Raw genomic sequence first — 19,211 nt, 5'->3', positions numbered from 1 at the left:
GTAAACATGATATGCATGTTTAAAATATTTTTTAATTATCTGAACTTTTTGAGTGATTTGATGTACATGGTCACTGGTGAATTTTTAATATGTATTTGAGAAGAGATTTTTATTAACTTATTTAATCCTTCAAACAACCCTATGAAACAGGAACTATTTTTATTTCTTACTTTACAGATAAGAAAACTGAGGCATGAAAAGGTTAAGTAACTTGTTCAAATAGTAAGTGGCAGAAACTGCTTACTACTTAAAACCAGTCCATCTGAGTGGGAAAGTAGGCATGCAGTCTTTTAAGACCTCACTTTCTCCTTATGCAGGAGACTCTTGCCCTTTACTGACCTCACCATCCATCTGTAACTTTTCTATCTTAAAGAAAGAATGAGGACTTGACCTGAACCCCAGTTCCTCCAAGTCAGTAGCCTTGGGCCTGAGCCAGTCACCTAGCGTCAGTCCCCCCTGGCTTCTTTCCCTGTAATGGAAAATAATATCTATCCACCCAGAGCATTATTGTGAGGCTTAAATGAGATAATGTACATGAAGGTGGACCACATCGTGCTAGGCATTTGGTTGGCACTCAATAAATATTTATTAAATCTGAAGGCACTCAATAAATATTTATTACTCTTTTGCTTTAAGAGAAAGAGTAAATCATTAAGAAAAAAATTATACTGTTATTTTGATTTTTATCATAGAAAATTTTCTTGTTTACCATTTGTATTTTGTTATCTATTCTAATACATATATTAAAGTTATATTTTTTTTAGTGGTAATTATACTGCCACTTTGTCTAAGCACTGTATTTTATTTGTGGAAACTGCCTGGTTTTTACTAAGAGCAATAGAAACACATGAATATCATAAAGAGCTGACCATTAAACCAATTCCTCCCAATTCTTTATCATAACAGGTTGTGGCAACGGAAAAAGACCTCATCCCACCCAGTCTGGTGGAGCTGCCACCCAGAGCCGATGGGCTGGATCACAGAATCGCAGCTCACATTGTGTCCATCCTGCCCTCTCTCTGCCTCACCGAGAGTGAGAAAAAGGTCAGATGGCCTGAGAGAGCCAAGTGCTTACATGCTTTGAAAAAGTATAAATCCTCTCTTTAAATCAGTATTATTTCCATTTGAATAGAATCTCCATAAGATATATTTTCCTCAAGAAGAAAGTGAAAGCAAAGCAGTGCCCAGAGGCCCTTTGCTGCTGAATTACCACGATGTGCACGCCCACAAGAAGTATGCACTGAAGGTACTAATAACCCACCTACCCTGAGGATGACTGCCTCAGGAAAGCCCGTTTGTAATTACTCAGTTAAAGAAATCTTGATCTGATAGCCTTGCCAATGCCAATTACACATAATACACAAAATAAATGCCTGTTTGCAAAGTGAGAGCTCAGAAAATGGAAATGGATAAGGGAGAAATTATGTCAGCAAAGAAAGCTTGACTAATTATAGTGGTCCAATTAATCATCACATTGATTATGGCTACACCAAATTTGCATTAAAACTTTATAGTTATTTGCTTTAAATATCTGCTAATATGAAAAACTAGTAGAGGCCAGAAAAGACTCTCAGAAGGGAGAGAGGAGTACATATGAGACTTTGGCAGTTTGTCACTGTGAATGAAGAATCTGTCATTTCTATGTACCAGGAACCTCTGGCAAAGTGAGAACTAGCTTTTGTGACCCTCAGCAAAATACCAATAGTTTGTCTTCCCCACTTACCAGTGATTTCCCCTGTTCCCAAATAATGAGAGGGAAGGTATTATGTTTTGCCTTCTCCATATGCATGAGTCACTTGGCAGCTGCTTTAATGTCTTCTGTTGTGCTGCTCTTTTTCATCAGGACCAAAAGAATTTTGACCCAATTCAAATTGAGCAAGAGATGCAGTCCAAGTTGCCACTATGGGAATTTCTTGAGTTCCCTCTGCCCCCACCATGGAATAGCACAAAACGTCTAGCTACAATCCATGAGCTCATGCACTTTTGTACAAATGGTGAGTATACTGCTCTATCTTAGCTTAAACTCATTCACTTATGGTCTTGTGTGCCTCTTTAGATTACACCCTAAAGTATTTTGATTGTTGAAAGACCTTTCAGAGGCTGAGGGTGGGTATTGATTGACTACAATTTTCTTATCCTGAATAATGTTGTTAGCAATACTATGATAGCTACAATGCTTAACCTTCTTCAATTTGCTGCACTGGGTTTTGGCTCTACTGTGTTTCCATAACAAGAATAGTCTATTTTTTATTTTCTCTTTCTCCCCACCCCCTATGTCATATCTCCTCATTGACATCATTGGAGATGATGTGAGAATCCCTATTGTAGTTAGAAAGATAGATGGAGGAGAGAGCCTCCTGTCGGGGTGGTGCTGAGGGTGTGTCGATCCACTGAACCTCCTCTCCCAACAGGAAAGGCCATTTTATGCTCTTAAAGAATGGTGGGAAAGAGGGGTCATTAAGAATATCTGAAATCTGCCCTGGATGGTATGACTCAGTTGGTGGTGCACCAAAAGTTTGTCGGTTTGAGTCCTGGTTATGGGTTCGATCTCCTATAGGTGGCATGCAAGAAGCAGCAGATCCATGTTTCTCTCTCTCCTCCCCTCCTCTCTTTCTAAAAAAAAAAAAAAATCAATTTTAAAGACTATCTAAAATCAGCGTCTCATTGCGGAGTTCGTTGGAATTTTATGTTATAGACAATCATTCTCTAAAACAAATTCTATTTCCACCTGAGGCTGTATAAAGATACATTCCTATTTGTAAGAAGGAATAAGAAATTACATAAACATATATTTTTTTTACAATTAAGCATGGGCAGATTCTTCTCATTTCTTTTCTAACTCTAAGCAAATTATTAATTATTTTTATATTGATTTATATGATTAGTTGTTAATTCCTACCTCTCACCCCTCTACCTTGGACTTCTAAAATGCAAGAACCAAATTTTTTCTTTGAGTCTCAGGCCCCTATCAGAAAGCCTAATGCATAGAAAATAAAAATGAATGAGTGAGTGAGTGAGTGAATGGATAGATGCACTTAGTGTAAAAGAGTAAATATGCAAATGAATAGATCCCATTGAAAGCTGATAACTTTTGAAGTGCGGTTATGGAATCGATAGCACCAGTTAAAGTGGGTGGAAAGAGGCCTTTTCTAGTCCTCATGAAGAGGAAATTCTACTGAATATAATAGCATATGTTAGACACAAGTGAGTAATTTTTTTGTTTAAAATTACAATAGCAGAGGGTGCTTTTGCTTTAAAAGAATAAGTTTTAAGCATATTCTACCAATATGGTACCCTGGAAAGTCCATGTGAATTAATCTAAACACCTAATATGTATTAAGCTATGAAGTAATTGGGGAGCATTATCTTGATAAATTATATCTTGATTATGTAGCTTTCATATTATTAGGTGCCTTTGATGTTTGTTGTAGAATTGCGGAGCCCATGTTAGTCGGATCAACACCCATATGGTGTGACTTCCTTGTTATTCTGGTGGACACCCCCCCGCCCCGCCCCGCCACTGGTTGCCCCCCTATACCGGAAGAGCATCCTAGCAGCACAGATCCTGCTTTCTTACAGAACCCTTGAGCTGGAATGAAGTAGAAAGAGCCTTCAAAGTGTTTACTTTTGAGAGCCTGAAACTCTCTGAGGTTGATGAAGAAGGGATACTAATGCCTTCTAGGAAAATATATGGGATAGATTCTGAAATTTTCAACATACCATGGGACAACCCTGCCAGATTTGCTAAACAAATAAGGCAACAATACATTGCAAAAATGAACACCCAAGAGGCCAAACTCGAAACAGGTACACTGCGTGGAGGGAACAAAAGACATTCTTGCATTTTGTGGTTGTTGATTTTTCTGTGTGGTAGTTCATGAATCTTCTTTACACTGATTAGATATTGAACCCAAAGACAACATTATATTTATGGATCAGAATTGGTCAACAAATGTTCAAGATAGTGAGATCAATAATGAACCTTCAAATCCTAGTCAACCGGATGCTGACAATATGAAGCATTCTGACCCCAATAATGAGAAACCCTTAGAGCCTGATAATAGAGAGTCCTCAGAAAAGGAGGCCAGCTTAGAGATTCAGCAACAACCTGAACCTTTGGGTAAGTGAACGTGTGTGTGTGTGTGTGTATAGACCTATTAAGAATGTATACACCAAAAGAGTGATTCAAGGTGCATTATTTTAATTGCTATCCATTTCAATTGAAAAACTTTTTTGTGTAATTAAACTTTGTTAATGAGTGTTACTAGTCAATAAATCCTTTTTATTTCAACCCTTGTTTTTAAAATTTCCTAAAGCCTCTTAGTCCACTCTTAACTTAGTAAATATAGCTTATTTTTTATTACTTAAAAATATAATTATGAATAATATTATTGTAACTTAAACATAATCAAAACTTTTATCACTAGTATTTCAGAGTTAGTATACTTATGTGAAAAATTATTTGAAAATTACTTGCAATAAAATAATGAATCGCCCAGTACAGAGCTTTATACAAAATCAATACTCAATGAACATTGATCCCTTTCCTCTCCTCCTTATAGCTCATGTAATTCCTCTCATTCTAGAATAGAGCATCATATATATTGTCATATTTGGATGTATAGAAGTGGAAAAATATTAAGCTAAATTTTTATTGAGCTATCATACATATAGCGGTCAGATTAATTACTTTAAATACAGCTGAGTTACTTTCCTGTTTATAACATTCAATGGCTCCCTACTATTTGCAAAATAGAACCCAACTCCTTGGCCTGCTTTACATGCTTTAACAATAGTACTAAATTACTTTCCCAAAACCCCCTCCACTTTTGACCTTTTGCTCACTCATCTCATGCCCTAGTCAAACAGAATTAGGCCCTTTTGCCTCTATACAACCTGCTCTTTTTCGTCCCTGTGCCTTTTCCCCACAATTTGCTCCACCTCAGGTTCTCTTCTTTATGATGATTAGGTTTCACTAGCACCTCCATGAGACTTTGTTAGATGTGTCCATCTGGAAATGCCTCCTTAGCATTTCCATGGTAACAGTTACTCTTCACTTCCTTTATTGCATTAGTTGTCATTTCCTGCTACTTATTACAGTAATGCATATGCCTATATTCAAGCCTCTATAACACTGTAGCTTCTTAAATGCCGTAAGTATGTTTATCTTAAACATATTAACCATATACCACCCTGGCCAGCTGGCTCAGTTGGTTGGAGCATCCCATACACCAAAAGATTGTGGGTTCAATCCCTGGTTCGAGGTACGTACCATAGGCAACCAACTGATGTTTCTCTTTCTCTCTCTCTCTCTCTATCTCTCTCTCTCTCTCTCTCTCTCTCTCTCTCTCTCTCTCCCCCCCCCCTCTCCCTTCCTCGCTCTCTAAAACATATCCTTGGGTGAGGGATGGAGATATATATATATTAGAGGCCCTGTGCATGAAATTTATGTACTTGGGGGGAGGGGAGATTGCCAGAGGACTCAGGCCAGGCTTAGGAACCCGACTGGTGCACAATCAGGACTGGGGAGGGACGCAGGAGGTTGGCCAGCCTAGGAGGGACCATGGGAGGGCACCAGGGGGTGTTTGGCTTGTCTCACTCAGTCCCAAATGGCCAGACCCCAGCAGCAAGCTAACCTAATGGTCCGAGTGTCTGCCCCCTAGTGGTCAGTGCACATCATAGCGAGCGGTTGAGCAGCCTTAGCATATCATTAGCATATTATGCTTTGATTGGTTGAATGGATGACTGGATGACCAGACACTTAGCATAGTAGGCTTTTATGATATAGATAGATATAGATAGATATAGATATAGATATAGATATAGATATAGATATAGATATAGATATAGATATATAGATATAGATATAGATACTAAAACCATATACTAAAACATGAAAAAAGTCTCAACAAATTTTCACAGGATCAAAACTACAGAGTATATTCTCATTGAAGAAAAAAATCACAATAGAAACTAGGATATATTTTGAACTGAATAATTAAAATTCTGAATATCAAAATCTATATAACGCAGATACAGCAGGAGATAGGCAGAGCTTTAAATGAACATATTTTAAACATTAAATGAATACATTTTTTAAAAGATAGCTAAAATTAATTAGCTAAACATTAAACATCAACTTCAAATAGTTAAAGATTAACTAAAAGGAAGAAAATAGAGTACATCAATAAGTTAACCAGGGGTGGTATAGCATTAAGGCCGCCTATGGAAATATATACATATGACAAATAAGTTACTTTGAATTAATATGGAGCCAGAATAAGCCAAGAGAGATATTAACCTTAAGGGTTTTTTCCTTTGTTTTTTGTTTTGTTTTGCTTTTGCTCTTTTTCCTTTAGAGCAACTGGTATATGGTTTTCCTTAGGCAACTTTTGCCACCTGGTGGTCAAACCACATAAACTGGTATTCTGGATTCTGGTGAAAAGTAGATAGCTATAGCAACTTCCTAAATGATCAAGGCTGAACATCATCAGTGTGTCCTGAAGACTGACCAATCTTGAGAGCTGGAGCTGAGACTCTGAAGGGATTCTACATGGCACCTGTGGGCCCACATCAAGGAACAGTTACAGTTGAACCGGGAAGGGCAATTTAAGCTTAGTGCCTCACTGTGGCTATTGTGGATGAGAGGGGTTTTTTTGTGGTGATCTTGCATTTTCCCCTTAACTATGTCTCACACTTCTAAAGCAGCCACTTTAAATCTTTTTAAGCAAAGCAGAAATTGTTAATGTATTTCTTGCACAACCATCTTAGCATCAAATACATATAAAAGCCTTTTCCTGGACATGAAGGGCTGAATATTTGTGCTTTTCTTAACCAAACACTGGATTTCCATCTGAGACTGTTTTTGAACTTGACAGGGCCTATTGGATATTTATGAAAAACTGAGAGTTGATAACCATGAGGCTATAGGTTTAGATGTGCCCTTTATGCTTGTTGGGTGTTTTTTTTAATAAAGTAACTGCTTTGCAGAGGGATCTTGTTATCTCTAAAGTAAAACAGATTAGGAAAGCTGTTTTTCAAAGGGATGAGAACGCATCTATTTCCAGATGTGTCAAAAACTACTGAATCACACTGTCAAAGGGTTATGTGGTTGAAGGCTGAAATCAGAAAGAAAGAAAAAAATGATATTTGCTCTTCTATTAAAGAGTTCAGATTAGTTTGTGAATGTTCAGTTCTTTGACAAAATAACTGATGCGCAATTTTTCAGAACATATTTTCTAAACTGGAGACTCTCTGCTGGATCCTTAAACACAGAAGGGAGTATCAAATCTCCCGGAAATCTGGCATACCACAGAATAGAATAATTTTTATTCCACAGATTTCATATCAATTTCTCAAGGACATATGGGACATCATGGTCTATTTAGAGTTATAGTTGGCCTGAGCTTTCTCTTGAGTGGATGTATTTAAATAAATACTGAACTGAACTGACTTTATAGTTTTACTCAAAATCAAAATGGAACATTCATGCTGTCACCTTCAGTAGCCCAAGGCAGAATGGAACCAGTAATGAAAACGTAAGTAGCTAGGCTCCCAGAAGAAAGAAAAACATTGTCCCCTCCTTGTTAGACATAATTAACTACTCCCTCTGGAAGCCTAGATATGGTTCTCTCTGACACAAATCTTATGCTTACATCCAAACAAGCTTTTGTTGCAGGGTTTCTGCCACATTTCTGCTCTTTCTACATAGATTTCCAGTTTCAATATATGATGTAGATTCCCCCTCAATTATTTTAAATAGTATTAGGCACTGATAAATTCCATGATTAAAAATGAAGCAGGGTATGAGGCAGAAGGCTTTTGAAGAGGTAACATTGTGCAATATGAATGAAGTAAGAATTTGCAATCCATGAATATTTCAAAGCAAAGCATGCCAGACAGAGAAAAGCAAGTGCAAAAACTTAATAACATAGCAATCAGGCTGGTGAGTCTGAAGTGGAATGAACAAGGGAGAATGGAGGGAGATGCATTTGGAGAGAGAGGTTGGAGCCCTTTCATATATTACTTTATAGGTATTAATTTTCTATTATTCTAAGGGTGATAAAAAGTGAGGTTAGCTTAGTGATTCAGTAGCACCACAAATACCTTACAAAATTCATTTCCTACTCCATTTCTTTGGTCAAATTTGGAATGTGCTATATACTTTATCAATTTCTCTATTAGAGTTTCATAATCCCAAGAGTATATTACAAATTTTGAGATGTTCACAGTAAAGATGCTTGTTTATCCATGTTAAACTAATTTATCATGGACCTCTTTTTTATATGTAACATTTGTTAACTTTAGGAACTACAAAAGCATGGTGATGCAGAGACCAATAGCAGGACTCTGTTCTTTCTCTGCCCATTCATGTGGCTGTTTGTTCCATGGCTAAGAATCATATCTCAATCCCAGTTGTTTTATAAGGATTCTCTTGGGTCACAAGGAGAGCTAGTGTGTATGACTCATATTGGTCCCTGGTTCCATGGAGTCCAGCTACCCATTTATTGAACTAACGTTTGTTAAACTCATCTATATATCTATAGATGCTCATTAAATGGTTTCACATTAATAAATGATTAATGAGTGGAAGAAGAGTTGCATTTTCTCATCCGATGTTTATTTATCTGGTAGTTCTCCTTTGCATACATCCCCTGCCCCGACCTAGTCTGTGGCTCATGAGATAGACCAACAGACATTTGGAAAGACTTTGTGATCATTGCCAGCATGACAAGACAATCAGTGTGTACTAAGCAGTTGATACCATTTAATCAGTAAATATCTTCAACTTGTAAAGGTGAAGGTACATAGTCGTGAGTGGTACAGTCTGAAGCCAGCATATCTGATGTGATTTAGGAATGTCTATATAGGAAGCTGGGTTCTTTTCAAAGGGTTTAGTATCACTTTTCTAGATAGACACTGATTTAGAGTTATTGACACAAACACCTTTTTGGAGGCATGAAACATGCCTTTCAGGAATTACCTTTTCAGCACAGAAACATAGATCATATGGGCAACAAAAAGGCACAACACTGACAAAGGCAAGAACAAAGCCCAAACACAACTGGATGTTGGTGTCTTTGATTTACAGAGCAGACCAACGAGATCAAAGATGAGGCAGTCACAAAGGCGGGTTCTCTTGAAAAGGTAAGAAATTACTTTCTTAAAAGTGTAGAGACAAGATCATCAGAGAAAACCGTGACCCAGAATAAGAAACAGTAAAAAATAAAAATAAAAAAAAAAATGCTTGGAAAGAGAATGCAGATGCCAGAGAAGGAGAGAGATTATTCAGAAATCCCCAGACCAGCTCCAACTGGAGAGAAAGGAGTTAATTTCACTAGCCCGATTAAGCAAAACTTCCAAGCTCCATGCTCCTCTCTAGACAATGTGGCTTGGCAACCTCACAAACACCTGCTGACCATACAGCCGTGTAGAACTAATACTGTCTTGAAGAGAGTTCAGAAAACCTGCCTATAATTGCTAACAGGACTCTGAAGAGTATAACCTAACAATAAAAATATTTAGATTATGTTGCCCATAAAAAAATGTCAAAGGCATACTCTTTCTGGCAGCAGGTCTCCTAAAATGTTGCCATATGGATTTATACATATGCAGATTTCCCCAATTAGATGGAGTGCATGCTGGCTAGTTGATGAAGTCCACGAGGGCTCCATTTGTACTTACACAGATTAAAGCTGAAATTGTATTCCTGTGATTTTTTAGCAACCCAAGAAGATGACTGTGGAAGCAGAGTTAGAGGACATTCAGAAAACGCAGCAACGCAGTCTAATGGACTGGAGTTATACTGAGCATTTTAAACCTAAAGTTCTGCTGCAGGTATTAATGGATTGTGTGTGGGAGAGGCCTGATGTGTCATGGTGTGATTTAGAGCAGTTCACTCCCACGTCACTCTCAAATCTAGTTTGTATCAATATTCCCCTTTACTTCAGCTATAAATGAGTTCTTCTCAGATCGAGCTACACATATGCAGTGAATCTCCAAAGGAGTTTAAAATGTACTTTCCAAAAGGATCTTTTCATCAAATCTTTTAAGAAAAAGAGAAATGTACGTGACTGCTGCACATATTTTCTTGACAAAAAAAGTAAGGCGTTTTGGGGAAGCAGTCTCATTTCCCCCCCGCCCCCCATATTGCCTGTCAGTTCTGTTCAGTTTTCACTACATTTCAAAGGATTTCTGATGCAATTAACAGGCCAAAGGAACCTGCAACAACTGACATTTATTGAGCACCTACCATCTGCTAGGCAATGGTTAGTATGCATTTTAGCTCATTTAACCCTCTCACTAAATCTATGAAGTAGACACTAGGTAAGTGGTAGGAAACACAGGCACCTTGACCAGTAGTAACTCCTCCAAAGTCACATGCTGATAAGTGAGAGAAGCAGAATATGAACCCAAGAAATCTGGCCCTTGAACTTGTGCTCTTAACCACTATATTAACAAGTAATCCTAAAACTAGTTTCTTTTGTTGCTTTTACATTTTATGTAAAAAAATGGACTCTTTTTTATTGTATTTTTAATTTCAATTTTACTTTTCTCCAAGTTTTACATTCACATATTCTTAAAGCCAGAAAGTTCTATAAAGAGTCCTACAAAAAATAGCAGCTCCCCCCCCATGCCTACATTCCCAGATGTAAAAACCTTCAAGCCATTTTTCTTTTTCTTTTGTTACTTAACTGTAATCTTTAAATAACAAGTATATTTTGTTTAGGTTTAGTTTTAGGCATTACCATCAATTAACTCTATTGAGAAAACAGCTCTGCCTACCCCGACCCAAAACACACACACACACCCACACACACACACCCCTCTGCACGTACAGTACACTCTAACACTTCTCCTTGTCATTCTCTGACACTGTTTACTCTCATAATTTTTGGTTGGGTCTGTATTCAATATTTACTTTATTTCAATTGTATAATTATTATTCACAGCTGAACTGTGTAGTATTGTATTCTTACTAGTACATTTCCTTTTCTGATATAATTTCTATTTTTCCTGGAGTTCATTTTTTCATGTTTGTTTACTATGCATTTATCACTACTCATCCCCGAGCTCTCTATCAAAGAGTAAATCTCCTTTTAATACATTCAAACCTAACAAGTATTCTATCAATTTTATTGTCTAAGTAATATCTCTCCCATATGCTCTGAACTCCTGCTTGCCCTCTAGGCCTGCTGCACAGCTGTGGTCCTGGGAGCTCCCTTTACTTTATCATCCTGGCCACATCCTTTGCCTCTCTTTCCAGTTAGATATTCTGTTTCCTGAATTCCAACTCATCTTCTCTCTTGGCTTACTCTCCTTTAGTAGGGGGCCACCTCTTCCAGTTGCTTCTTGAATTAAGATATATAGCAGGTAAATTATTAAGGCAGTGGATATTTGAAAACATCTTAATTCTACCCTTACCTTTGACTGACAGTTTAGCTTTATGTAAAATGCTAAGTTAAAAAGCATTTTCCCTCAATGTTCTTCTAGTTTCCTGGATTCTCTTTGAGAAAAATCAATGAAATTCTGATTCCTTATCAGTTGTTTAAGTCTGTTTCTTCCTTCTCTGTGGAGGTTTTTAAGATGGTCTCTTTGTTCCAATGGTTTAATGGTTTAAACTTCCTGTTGATGTTACTTGGTATGGTTCTGTTTCTGAGTATTGTACCCGTGAGCCCAGGACAACCTTGAAACTCCTGTCTTTATATTCCGGAGCCTGTTCTACAATCATTTCTTCGACAATCCTTCCCCCTCATTTTTCCTGTTCTTTCTTCCTGTGACTACTGTGATTCTGGTGTTGGACTTCCTGACTGTACTTCCCATTTCATTATCTTTTCCCTCCTAGTTTCCAACACTTGATCTTTTAGTTCTGGGAATATGGCTCAGTTTTCATGCAACTCTTCTACTGGGTCTTCTAGTTCTGGTATTATCATTTTAATTTTCTAAAGTTCTACTTATAATTTTATATTACCTTTTTATAGCATCCTGTTCATGTCCCCTAAAACCATATCTTCTCTTATCTCTATGAGGATATTAAAGTCCTTTGAAGTCTTAGTGTTTTCTCCCTGCAGTGTCTCTTTTTTCTCAAGTTCTTTTTTGGGGGATTTATTTTTTGCCTCCATTTTTTTCATATTAGAGAGCAATATCTAATGATATCTTACCTCTTTGTTCATATTAATAACCAGACACTAAAATATGACAGGAAGTGCTGCATAAGGTCCAGGGGTGAGGAGTTGTCAATAACTGGACTTCATCATTGGTGATTTGGCTGAGGGATTTCCTTGAGAGACCCATCAGTGTTGGTATGTTAGATCTGTTCTCTTGGGCCATTTAGATTCTCCAGGGGAAAAAAAATCGAATTTCCTGTCTGAAAGACATAACTTGCCTGTCAGGGTTTTAGGAGCTCAGTGATGGGGAGAAGTCAGTTAGCCTTCTAACCATTCAGTCTGTAGATCTGCATTATCCAATCTGGTCACCACTAGTCACATGTAGCTTCTGATACTTGAAATGTAGAGCATTCAAATCAAGATGTGCTAAAGAATGCTATATATGATATATGTCTACTAGTATACTCAACTATATAAATGCTATGCACACTAGATTTCAGAGACAGTATAAAAATAATATATCAAATGAACAATTTTTGTATTGATTATGTATTGAATTATTAATATTTTAAAATATATCTACTATAAAATTTAAAATTACATGTGGCTCACATTTGTGGCTTATCTTGTGGCTCTATTGAACAATGCTGCATTAGACTTTTATACAATTCCTTTTTTCTGTAGTACATCTCTCCCTCAGCAGTGCCTAGGGCAGTGATGGCGAACCTATGACACGTGTGTCAGAGGTGACACGTGAACTCAATTTTTTGCTTGATTTTTCTTTGTTAAATGGCATTTAAATATACCGGCTTCCGGCAAAAGTAAATATCAAAAATATAAATCTTTGTTTTACTATGGTTGCAAATATCAAAAAATTTCTATATGTGACACGGCACTAGAGTTAAGTTAGGGTTTTTCAAAATGCTGACACACTGAGCTCAAAAGGTTCGCCATCACTGGCCTAGGGTCTCTCTTCTTAGAATCCACTGCCACCTTCTGGAGCTAATAATCCTCCCTCCTTCTGCTGAGGAGGAAGATGGCAGCTCAAACCTGTCGAGGGCTTCGGGAGGCCCTAAAACCTTTTTAAAAAGACTTTGAATTGATCTTCCTATTTTCAATGCCATTTTCAGAGGCACATCGTACTGCCATTTTCTGAGCCTTTCTGCATTTCTACACACAAATAAGGCTGCTCTGATCCCTCCTACAGTTCATCTGAGGATTTGGCTTCTTGTGTTCTGCTAAGTCAGTTACCACTTATCCTTCTGCTTTCCAGCTTCAGAAATGTTGTTGCTTTGTCTCCTCTCCCATGGCCTTCAACTTTGTGATATTAAAACCTAATAATTCTACTGTTTCCTTTTTTTAGTGAGATGTTAGGGTGTACATGTGTTTAATCTCCTATCTGAAACTGGAAGTTCATTTCAGACCTTATTTTATTTCAGTTGGGCTCTGTCCTCACTCCTCCATGAAGGTCACCAAAAATTGTCCTGTCAAATATAGCATACACTTATCTTTATCTTTTTTAACCTTTTAGTATCATCACAAAGGAGGTCACTTCTGTGAAACAGTCTTGGTTTCCAAGGCATCATACTGTATGGCTGCATTTGGAATTTTGTTGAATATTCTTCCACCTAACACCTAAATATTGAAGTGCTTTAAGTCTCAGCTTTGAACTATCTTCTTTCTTCTCTAAACCTTCCTTTAATGATTTCATTTATTATCTATGTCCTAATGCTAATGACTCTTAAAATTTTATCTTCCAAATTATTTCTCTCTTAGCAGACTTGTGGTTGCCAGAGTGGAGGGGATGAAAGAGGTGAAGGGATTAAGAAGTACAAATTGGAAGTCACAAAATAGTCACAGGACGTATAGTACAGCATAGGGAAGATAGTCAATAATATTGTGATAACTATGTCATGGTGCCAGATAGCTACTGGAAATGTCAGGGGGAATACTTTGTAAAGTAAATGATTGTGTAACCACTATGATGTACACCTGAAACTAATACAAAATAAAAATATAAGTAAAATTTAACTAAAAATTAAAAGATACAAATAAATAATCTCTCTCTTGAACTCCACACTACCTCCAAATTTCACTTGAATTTCTGATAGGCATCTCAGATTTACTGTCCCACATGAAGCTCATAATTTCCCCACCCAAGCATGTTTCTCTCCTCATCCATCTCAGAAATGTCACCATCAAACCAAAAGACTAAGGAGCCATCCTTTATTTCAGTCTTTCCTTTATCCCATGTGTCTGATCCATCATCAGGTTTTGAGGGGTAAACCTCAAACTTTCTCTCCACCATCTCCACTGCTGCTACTTTAGTCCAACTACCATCTTCTTCTTCTACCACAGTATCCTCCTACCATCAGCCTGCTTCCACTCTCACTTACTCCAATCCATGCTCTACCTATCAGATGTCCCATTAACTTCACCTTCTTAGAACACCTCTCCAAACTTCAGAATGAGCTATAAAAATCTTAATCAGATTTTAGAGAATAGTCTTGTGTATCTTGCTCATTTTTGTTTTCCTAGAACCTACACAGTGCCTGGCACATAGGAAGTGTTTATTTTTATGAAAGAATTAACTAATCAGTTAATATTAATTAGAAAAATCCAAGATATGGAAAAAGAAAAGAAAGATATAGTATGAAAACTTAAACATTGATTGAGAGCAACTGTAACTCAGAAACTTAGCACTGTAGATCCCAGGAGCCAAAGTGAATATGGAAACACAGATTTCAGTGCTCTTTAATAGAAGGAAGGATACATGTTCATCTGAAATAGACATACTATTTGTTTTGGCAGTTTAAAGTCAAAGAAATTTTCCTTTCAAAAAAAGTTCAGTATTAAATAGTGTCCTACATAAAAAAAATACAAAAATATTCACTACATGTGTATTTTTTATAAAGACTCTCAGAGAACAGATGAGCCACTCCATAAAGACACTCATACAAGAGATGAGATTGGAGAAGTAACCCATTATTTTGGTTATGCTACCAGTGAAAAATTGAAAGCAAAATCAAAACAGTTCTTTCCTAACATAATATGCAATTCTGCGCCTTTAAATCATGAACAGCAAATAACTGAAAGCTGCCTACACCAGATTGGTATTGAAAATGAAAACAGAAACAAACCCCACAGCGGTCTGTTTTCCTATGGACATAATTCCCCGTGTTCATTGGCAGTAAAAGGAAACAGGACAACAAGCTGCTCACGGTGCCCCTCTACTGAGGGCTGTAATTGCAGTGCATGCTGTGGGTAGAATATTTTGGAAAAGACTTGGGTTAGAAGTCAGAGAGAAGTAAGGTGTATCAGAAAAACTGCTCACCTCCTTTCTCCGTAGTACAGCCTGGCTCAGGGAGCACTCTGTGTGTACGAAGTGGTGACATTTAGAATCAGAAGACACTTTAAGCCCAGGCACCGGGACTTCCATGTCCTTGGACAGATCTCCTCTCAGCCCCAGTTTATGCTAAGAAACATGAGGATTTGCCCCAACCGGTTTGGCTCAGTGGATGGAGCATCGGCCTGCGGATGGAAGGGTCCCAGGTTCGATTCTGGTCAAGGGCATGTACCTTGGTTGCGGGCACATCCCCAGGAGCAGGTGTGCAGGAGGCAGCTGATCGATGTTTCTCTCTCATTGATGTTTCTAACTCTCTATCCCTCTTCCTTACTCTCTGTAAAAAAAAAATCAATAAAATATATATTTTTAAAAATGAGGATTTTTTAAAAAAATCATACCTATTTATCTGGGGGTTTTAATGATGATAAAATGAGGTGACTTATATGAAGGCATGGAAAATGTTAAATTAGTAACTGCAGCCTTAATAGAAAACACCTGAGCAAATGCCTCTACATTTGGAGCCTAGTATTTGTTTTTATATAAGAACTTCTGAAATGCTCCAAAAAATATCTACCCTGTATGCTCTCACCTTGACTAACTGACAGTGTGGAGATAAAGGGAGAAAGAGTAGGGGGCAGAGAAATGCTCTAGCAGGAGACCCTTCTCTTGGAAAACAAACAAAAAATGACACACAACAATGCAATTATTTTTATTTTCAGGTTCTTCAAGAAGCCAATCAGCAGTACAAGTGTGTAGATTCTTATTACCATACCCAGGACAACTCTTTACTTTTAGTCTTTCATAACCCGATGAATATGCAACATCTGCATTGTGAACATTGGAACATTGCTCTTCACTCCAATGTTGGATTCAGGTAACCAACTTAGCTAGTTTACTTAGTTATCTTAGTTTAGTTAGCTTGCAGATTTTATTTCCCTAGTCTAAGCTAGGTGGTTCAACCCAATGAATAGATTTGTGTAGTACTGTAGATAAAATTCAGCTCATCGAGTTGAATATCTGAAGTGTGCCAGGCACTGTGAAAAGTGGTGAAACTATACCTCTAAAGAATATATCATTCCTGGCCCCCTTGAGTCTAGTAGAAATGCTATTATCTTACATTTGATTTATTTAGACTCCAATAAAACTGTCTCTGAAAGATTCCATGTAGGAACTGCAAAACAGGATGTTCTGCATACTGGTTTGGGATGACTCCATTTGATTTGGGAAAGACTAGCAGGTAGGTCAACTGAGTGACATATCAGCCCAGTGGTCAGGCTCCCAGCAAACCGAGTCCTCTAGGAATCAGTGATTTTTTTTTCTTCTGAGCTCCTTAGTGATTCCTTTACTACCTTGAAACTTTGTTCTCTCTTTTCATTAATAACAAGAGCATTTCATTATCTTTTAATGCTGGTTAATATACACCTAGTATTTATTATTTGTATAGTAAATGTCTTAGTCAGAAGGGATACAGTAAAGTTATAGAGAATGGACTTTGAGAATAGCTGGGGATACAAGTTGTGTGCTGGCACACACATGCATAGCCACAGGAGTATACCTTCTGTGGCCATAACATTATTTTTCAATTAAGGCACATAATAGGTGTACCAAACTAATCTTGAACTATTAATCTGTGTTTTTGTCATTTATTGCTTCAGTTAATCCAGCGAGTCAGTTAGCTGACAGTCAACTAAAAGAGTTTCCATAGTACTATAAAATTTCCCTAAAAAGAGATTGTACCATAAAACTTACAAACTCAACAGTGTTGAGAGAGACTTTTCCTCCAAACTGTCAACTCTTGGTATTATCAAACTTTTTAAAAATATAAATATATATTTTTATTTATTTCAGAGAGGATGGGAGAGGGAGAGAGAGATAAAACCATCAATGATGAGAGAGAATCATTGATTGGCTGCCTCCTGCACACCCCACACTTGGGATTGAGCCCCCAAACCAGGCATATGCCCTGACCATGAATTGAACTGTGACCTCCTGGTTCATAGGCTGACGCTCAACCACTGAGCCACCATGGTTGGGCAATATTATCAAACTTTTTAATCCTTGACTTGGGTAGAAAGATCTAATTTTTAAAATTTACATGTCTTTAATTGTGAATGAAGTTGGGCAGTTTTCATATTCTCACTGGGTATTTATATTTGACTACTTTGTACAAAATATGTCCAGGATGTTTCTGAGTCTGTTATATTTGTTAAATGGGCAATCTAGGATCAATTCATTTGCCTAGTCAGTATCTTAAGTATTTTGTGACATTCATTAATAATAACTCTTTGCTTTTTTAAGGAATTTTTTGGAACTTGTTACAAATTCCATTCAAGATTGGATCATAAAAGAAGAAGCTCTCTATCAGGAATCTAAAATGGCTGAGGAAATTGCTAAAACCAAAGCTGAGATGGAACTGAAATCTTCTATTAGTACCAAAATTGTTTCTCCTAGCAAAATTAATTCTGTTAAAAAATCTGCAAGTAAGTAAGCTTTTGAATTTATACAAGTCCAAAGACATTCTATTTCTTAATTTAACCAAGACTGAATATTTTAGGATTTAAACAAGTTGCCTGCAATGTTGCTGTGATTCTTGAGTTTCTCTAAAAAAACAGAATAGCTGCATTCCAACTATGATGAGATCATACCCAAGTGGAATATCGACCCCCCTTCCTGTCAGGTCAGGTTCGATCTGTTGTACAGGTCAAATGTGATGTTAGGAAAATGACAAATATCTTGATCTTGTTAAGGTTGATAGGTTCAGCTATCTAAATTTGTTGACTATGTATATGAAGTAAATTCAGAGTCCGGATGTCTCCAATAGAAAAATTACAGATTCCAAAAGTGAAGTTAAAACAAGACCTTCCTTAGAAGAGCAAACAGAAGAGTCCCAACACTAACCTAAGGTAGAATCTAAAATTAAAGGGAAGCCAGCCTGTGTTGCTCAGTGGTTTAGCATCTACCTAGGAACCAGGATGTCACAGTTCAATTCCTGGTCAGGGTACATGCTCCAGGCTTGATCCCTACCCAATGGGGGGTGTGCAGGAGGCAGCCAAGTAATGATTCTCTCTCATCATTGATGTTTTTATTTCTCTCTCCCTCTCCCTCCCTCTCTAAAATCAATAAAAATATTTAAATTAAATTAAAATGAAAAGGAATTATTGAGGCCTGCTATAGCAGGGACTTGATAGGATGTTGGATTACTCTTTGTTTTTGTTAATTTCCATGGCTTTGATGCTGTCAAGAGAAAGGAGAAGAGGATGACTAAGAAGAATGATAGTTGATTTTAGAAGTCAAATAATGAAGGAATTCATCTGGAAAATAAAGATTATTCACTGAGTTCTAAGTGAATTATGATGGAGAATAGACTCCATCTTAATAATACTCATTATTTCTAACAGCCAACATTGAGAGTAATTTCTTATAAAGAAACAAAGCTATAATTTCCAAAGCTTTTGTATTCCTCATTAATGACCAGAGGAATTTGTGCTTGGTTAGTTTCTAAAATAAAACTTAGCAAACCAAGTCGATGATGAATCATTCACCATCTACCAAAATGGTTATACAATATAATCCATCTATCAGCTGAGCCTTCCTCCTGATGGGGGCTCAGCAGGAGAGCAGTAAGTGGAATAATGGAAAAAGATAGATAGGGCCCCTTCTCTAGGTGCCTAAGAAAATCCAGAAAATGGCCCGTTTGGGATTGGAATACATCTGGTAGGTATTGCATTCAGTTTGAGTCCTCTCAAGTCAGGAAAGAA

The 19,211-nt window shown here is 37.2% G+C and overlaps 2 protein-coding genes across 2 annotated transcripts in view; both read left to right on the top strand.

Moving 5' to 3' along the window:
- The window catches only part of S100A8 (S100 calcium binding protein A8), a 238,774-nt gene that overhangs the window by 53,772 nt on the left and 165,791 nt on the right, over positions 1-19,211 (top strand). The gene's annotated exons all lie outside the window — the stretch shown is intronic.
- Positions 1-19,211, top strand: part of SPAG17 (sperm associated antigen 17) — a 131,297-nt gene that overhangs the window by 58,128 nt on the left and 53,958 nt on the right. The window contains 9 exon segments of the mRNA XM_059675513.1: positions 907-1,044; positions 1,133-1,246; positions 1,844-1,994; positions 3,580-3,807; positions 3,902-4,120; positions 9,092-9,147; positions 9,724-9,837; positions 16,173-16,327; positions 17,752-17,933. Coding sequence (XP_059531496.1) covers positions 907-1,044; positions 1,133-1,246; positions 1,844-1,994; positions 3,580-3,807; positions 3,902-4,120; positions 9,092-9,147; positions 9,724-9,837; positions 16,173-16,327; positions 17,752-17,933 — 1,357 coding nt within the window.

Source organism: Myotis daubentonii, chromosome 18 (assembly GCF_963259705.1).
Source record: "Myotis daubentonii chromosome 18, mMyoDau2.1, whole genome shotgun sequence".
In the NCBI taxonomy this organism is placed as follows: domain Eukaryota; kingdom Metazoa; phylum Chordata; class Mammalia; order Chiroptera; family Vespertilionidae; genus Myotis; species Myotis daubentonii.
This window is presented reverse-complemented; position numbering and strand designations above follow the sequence as displayed.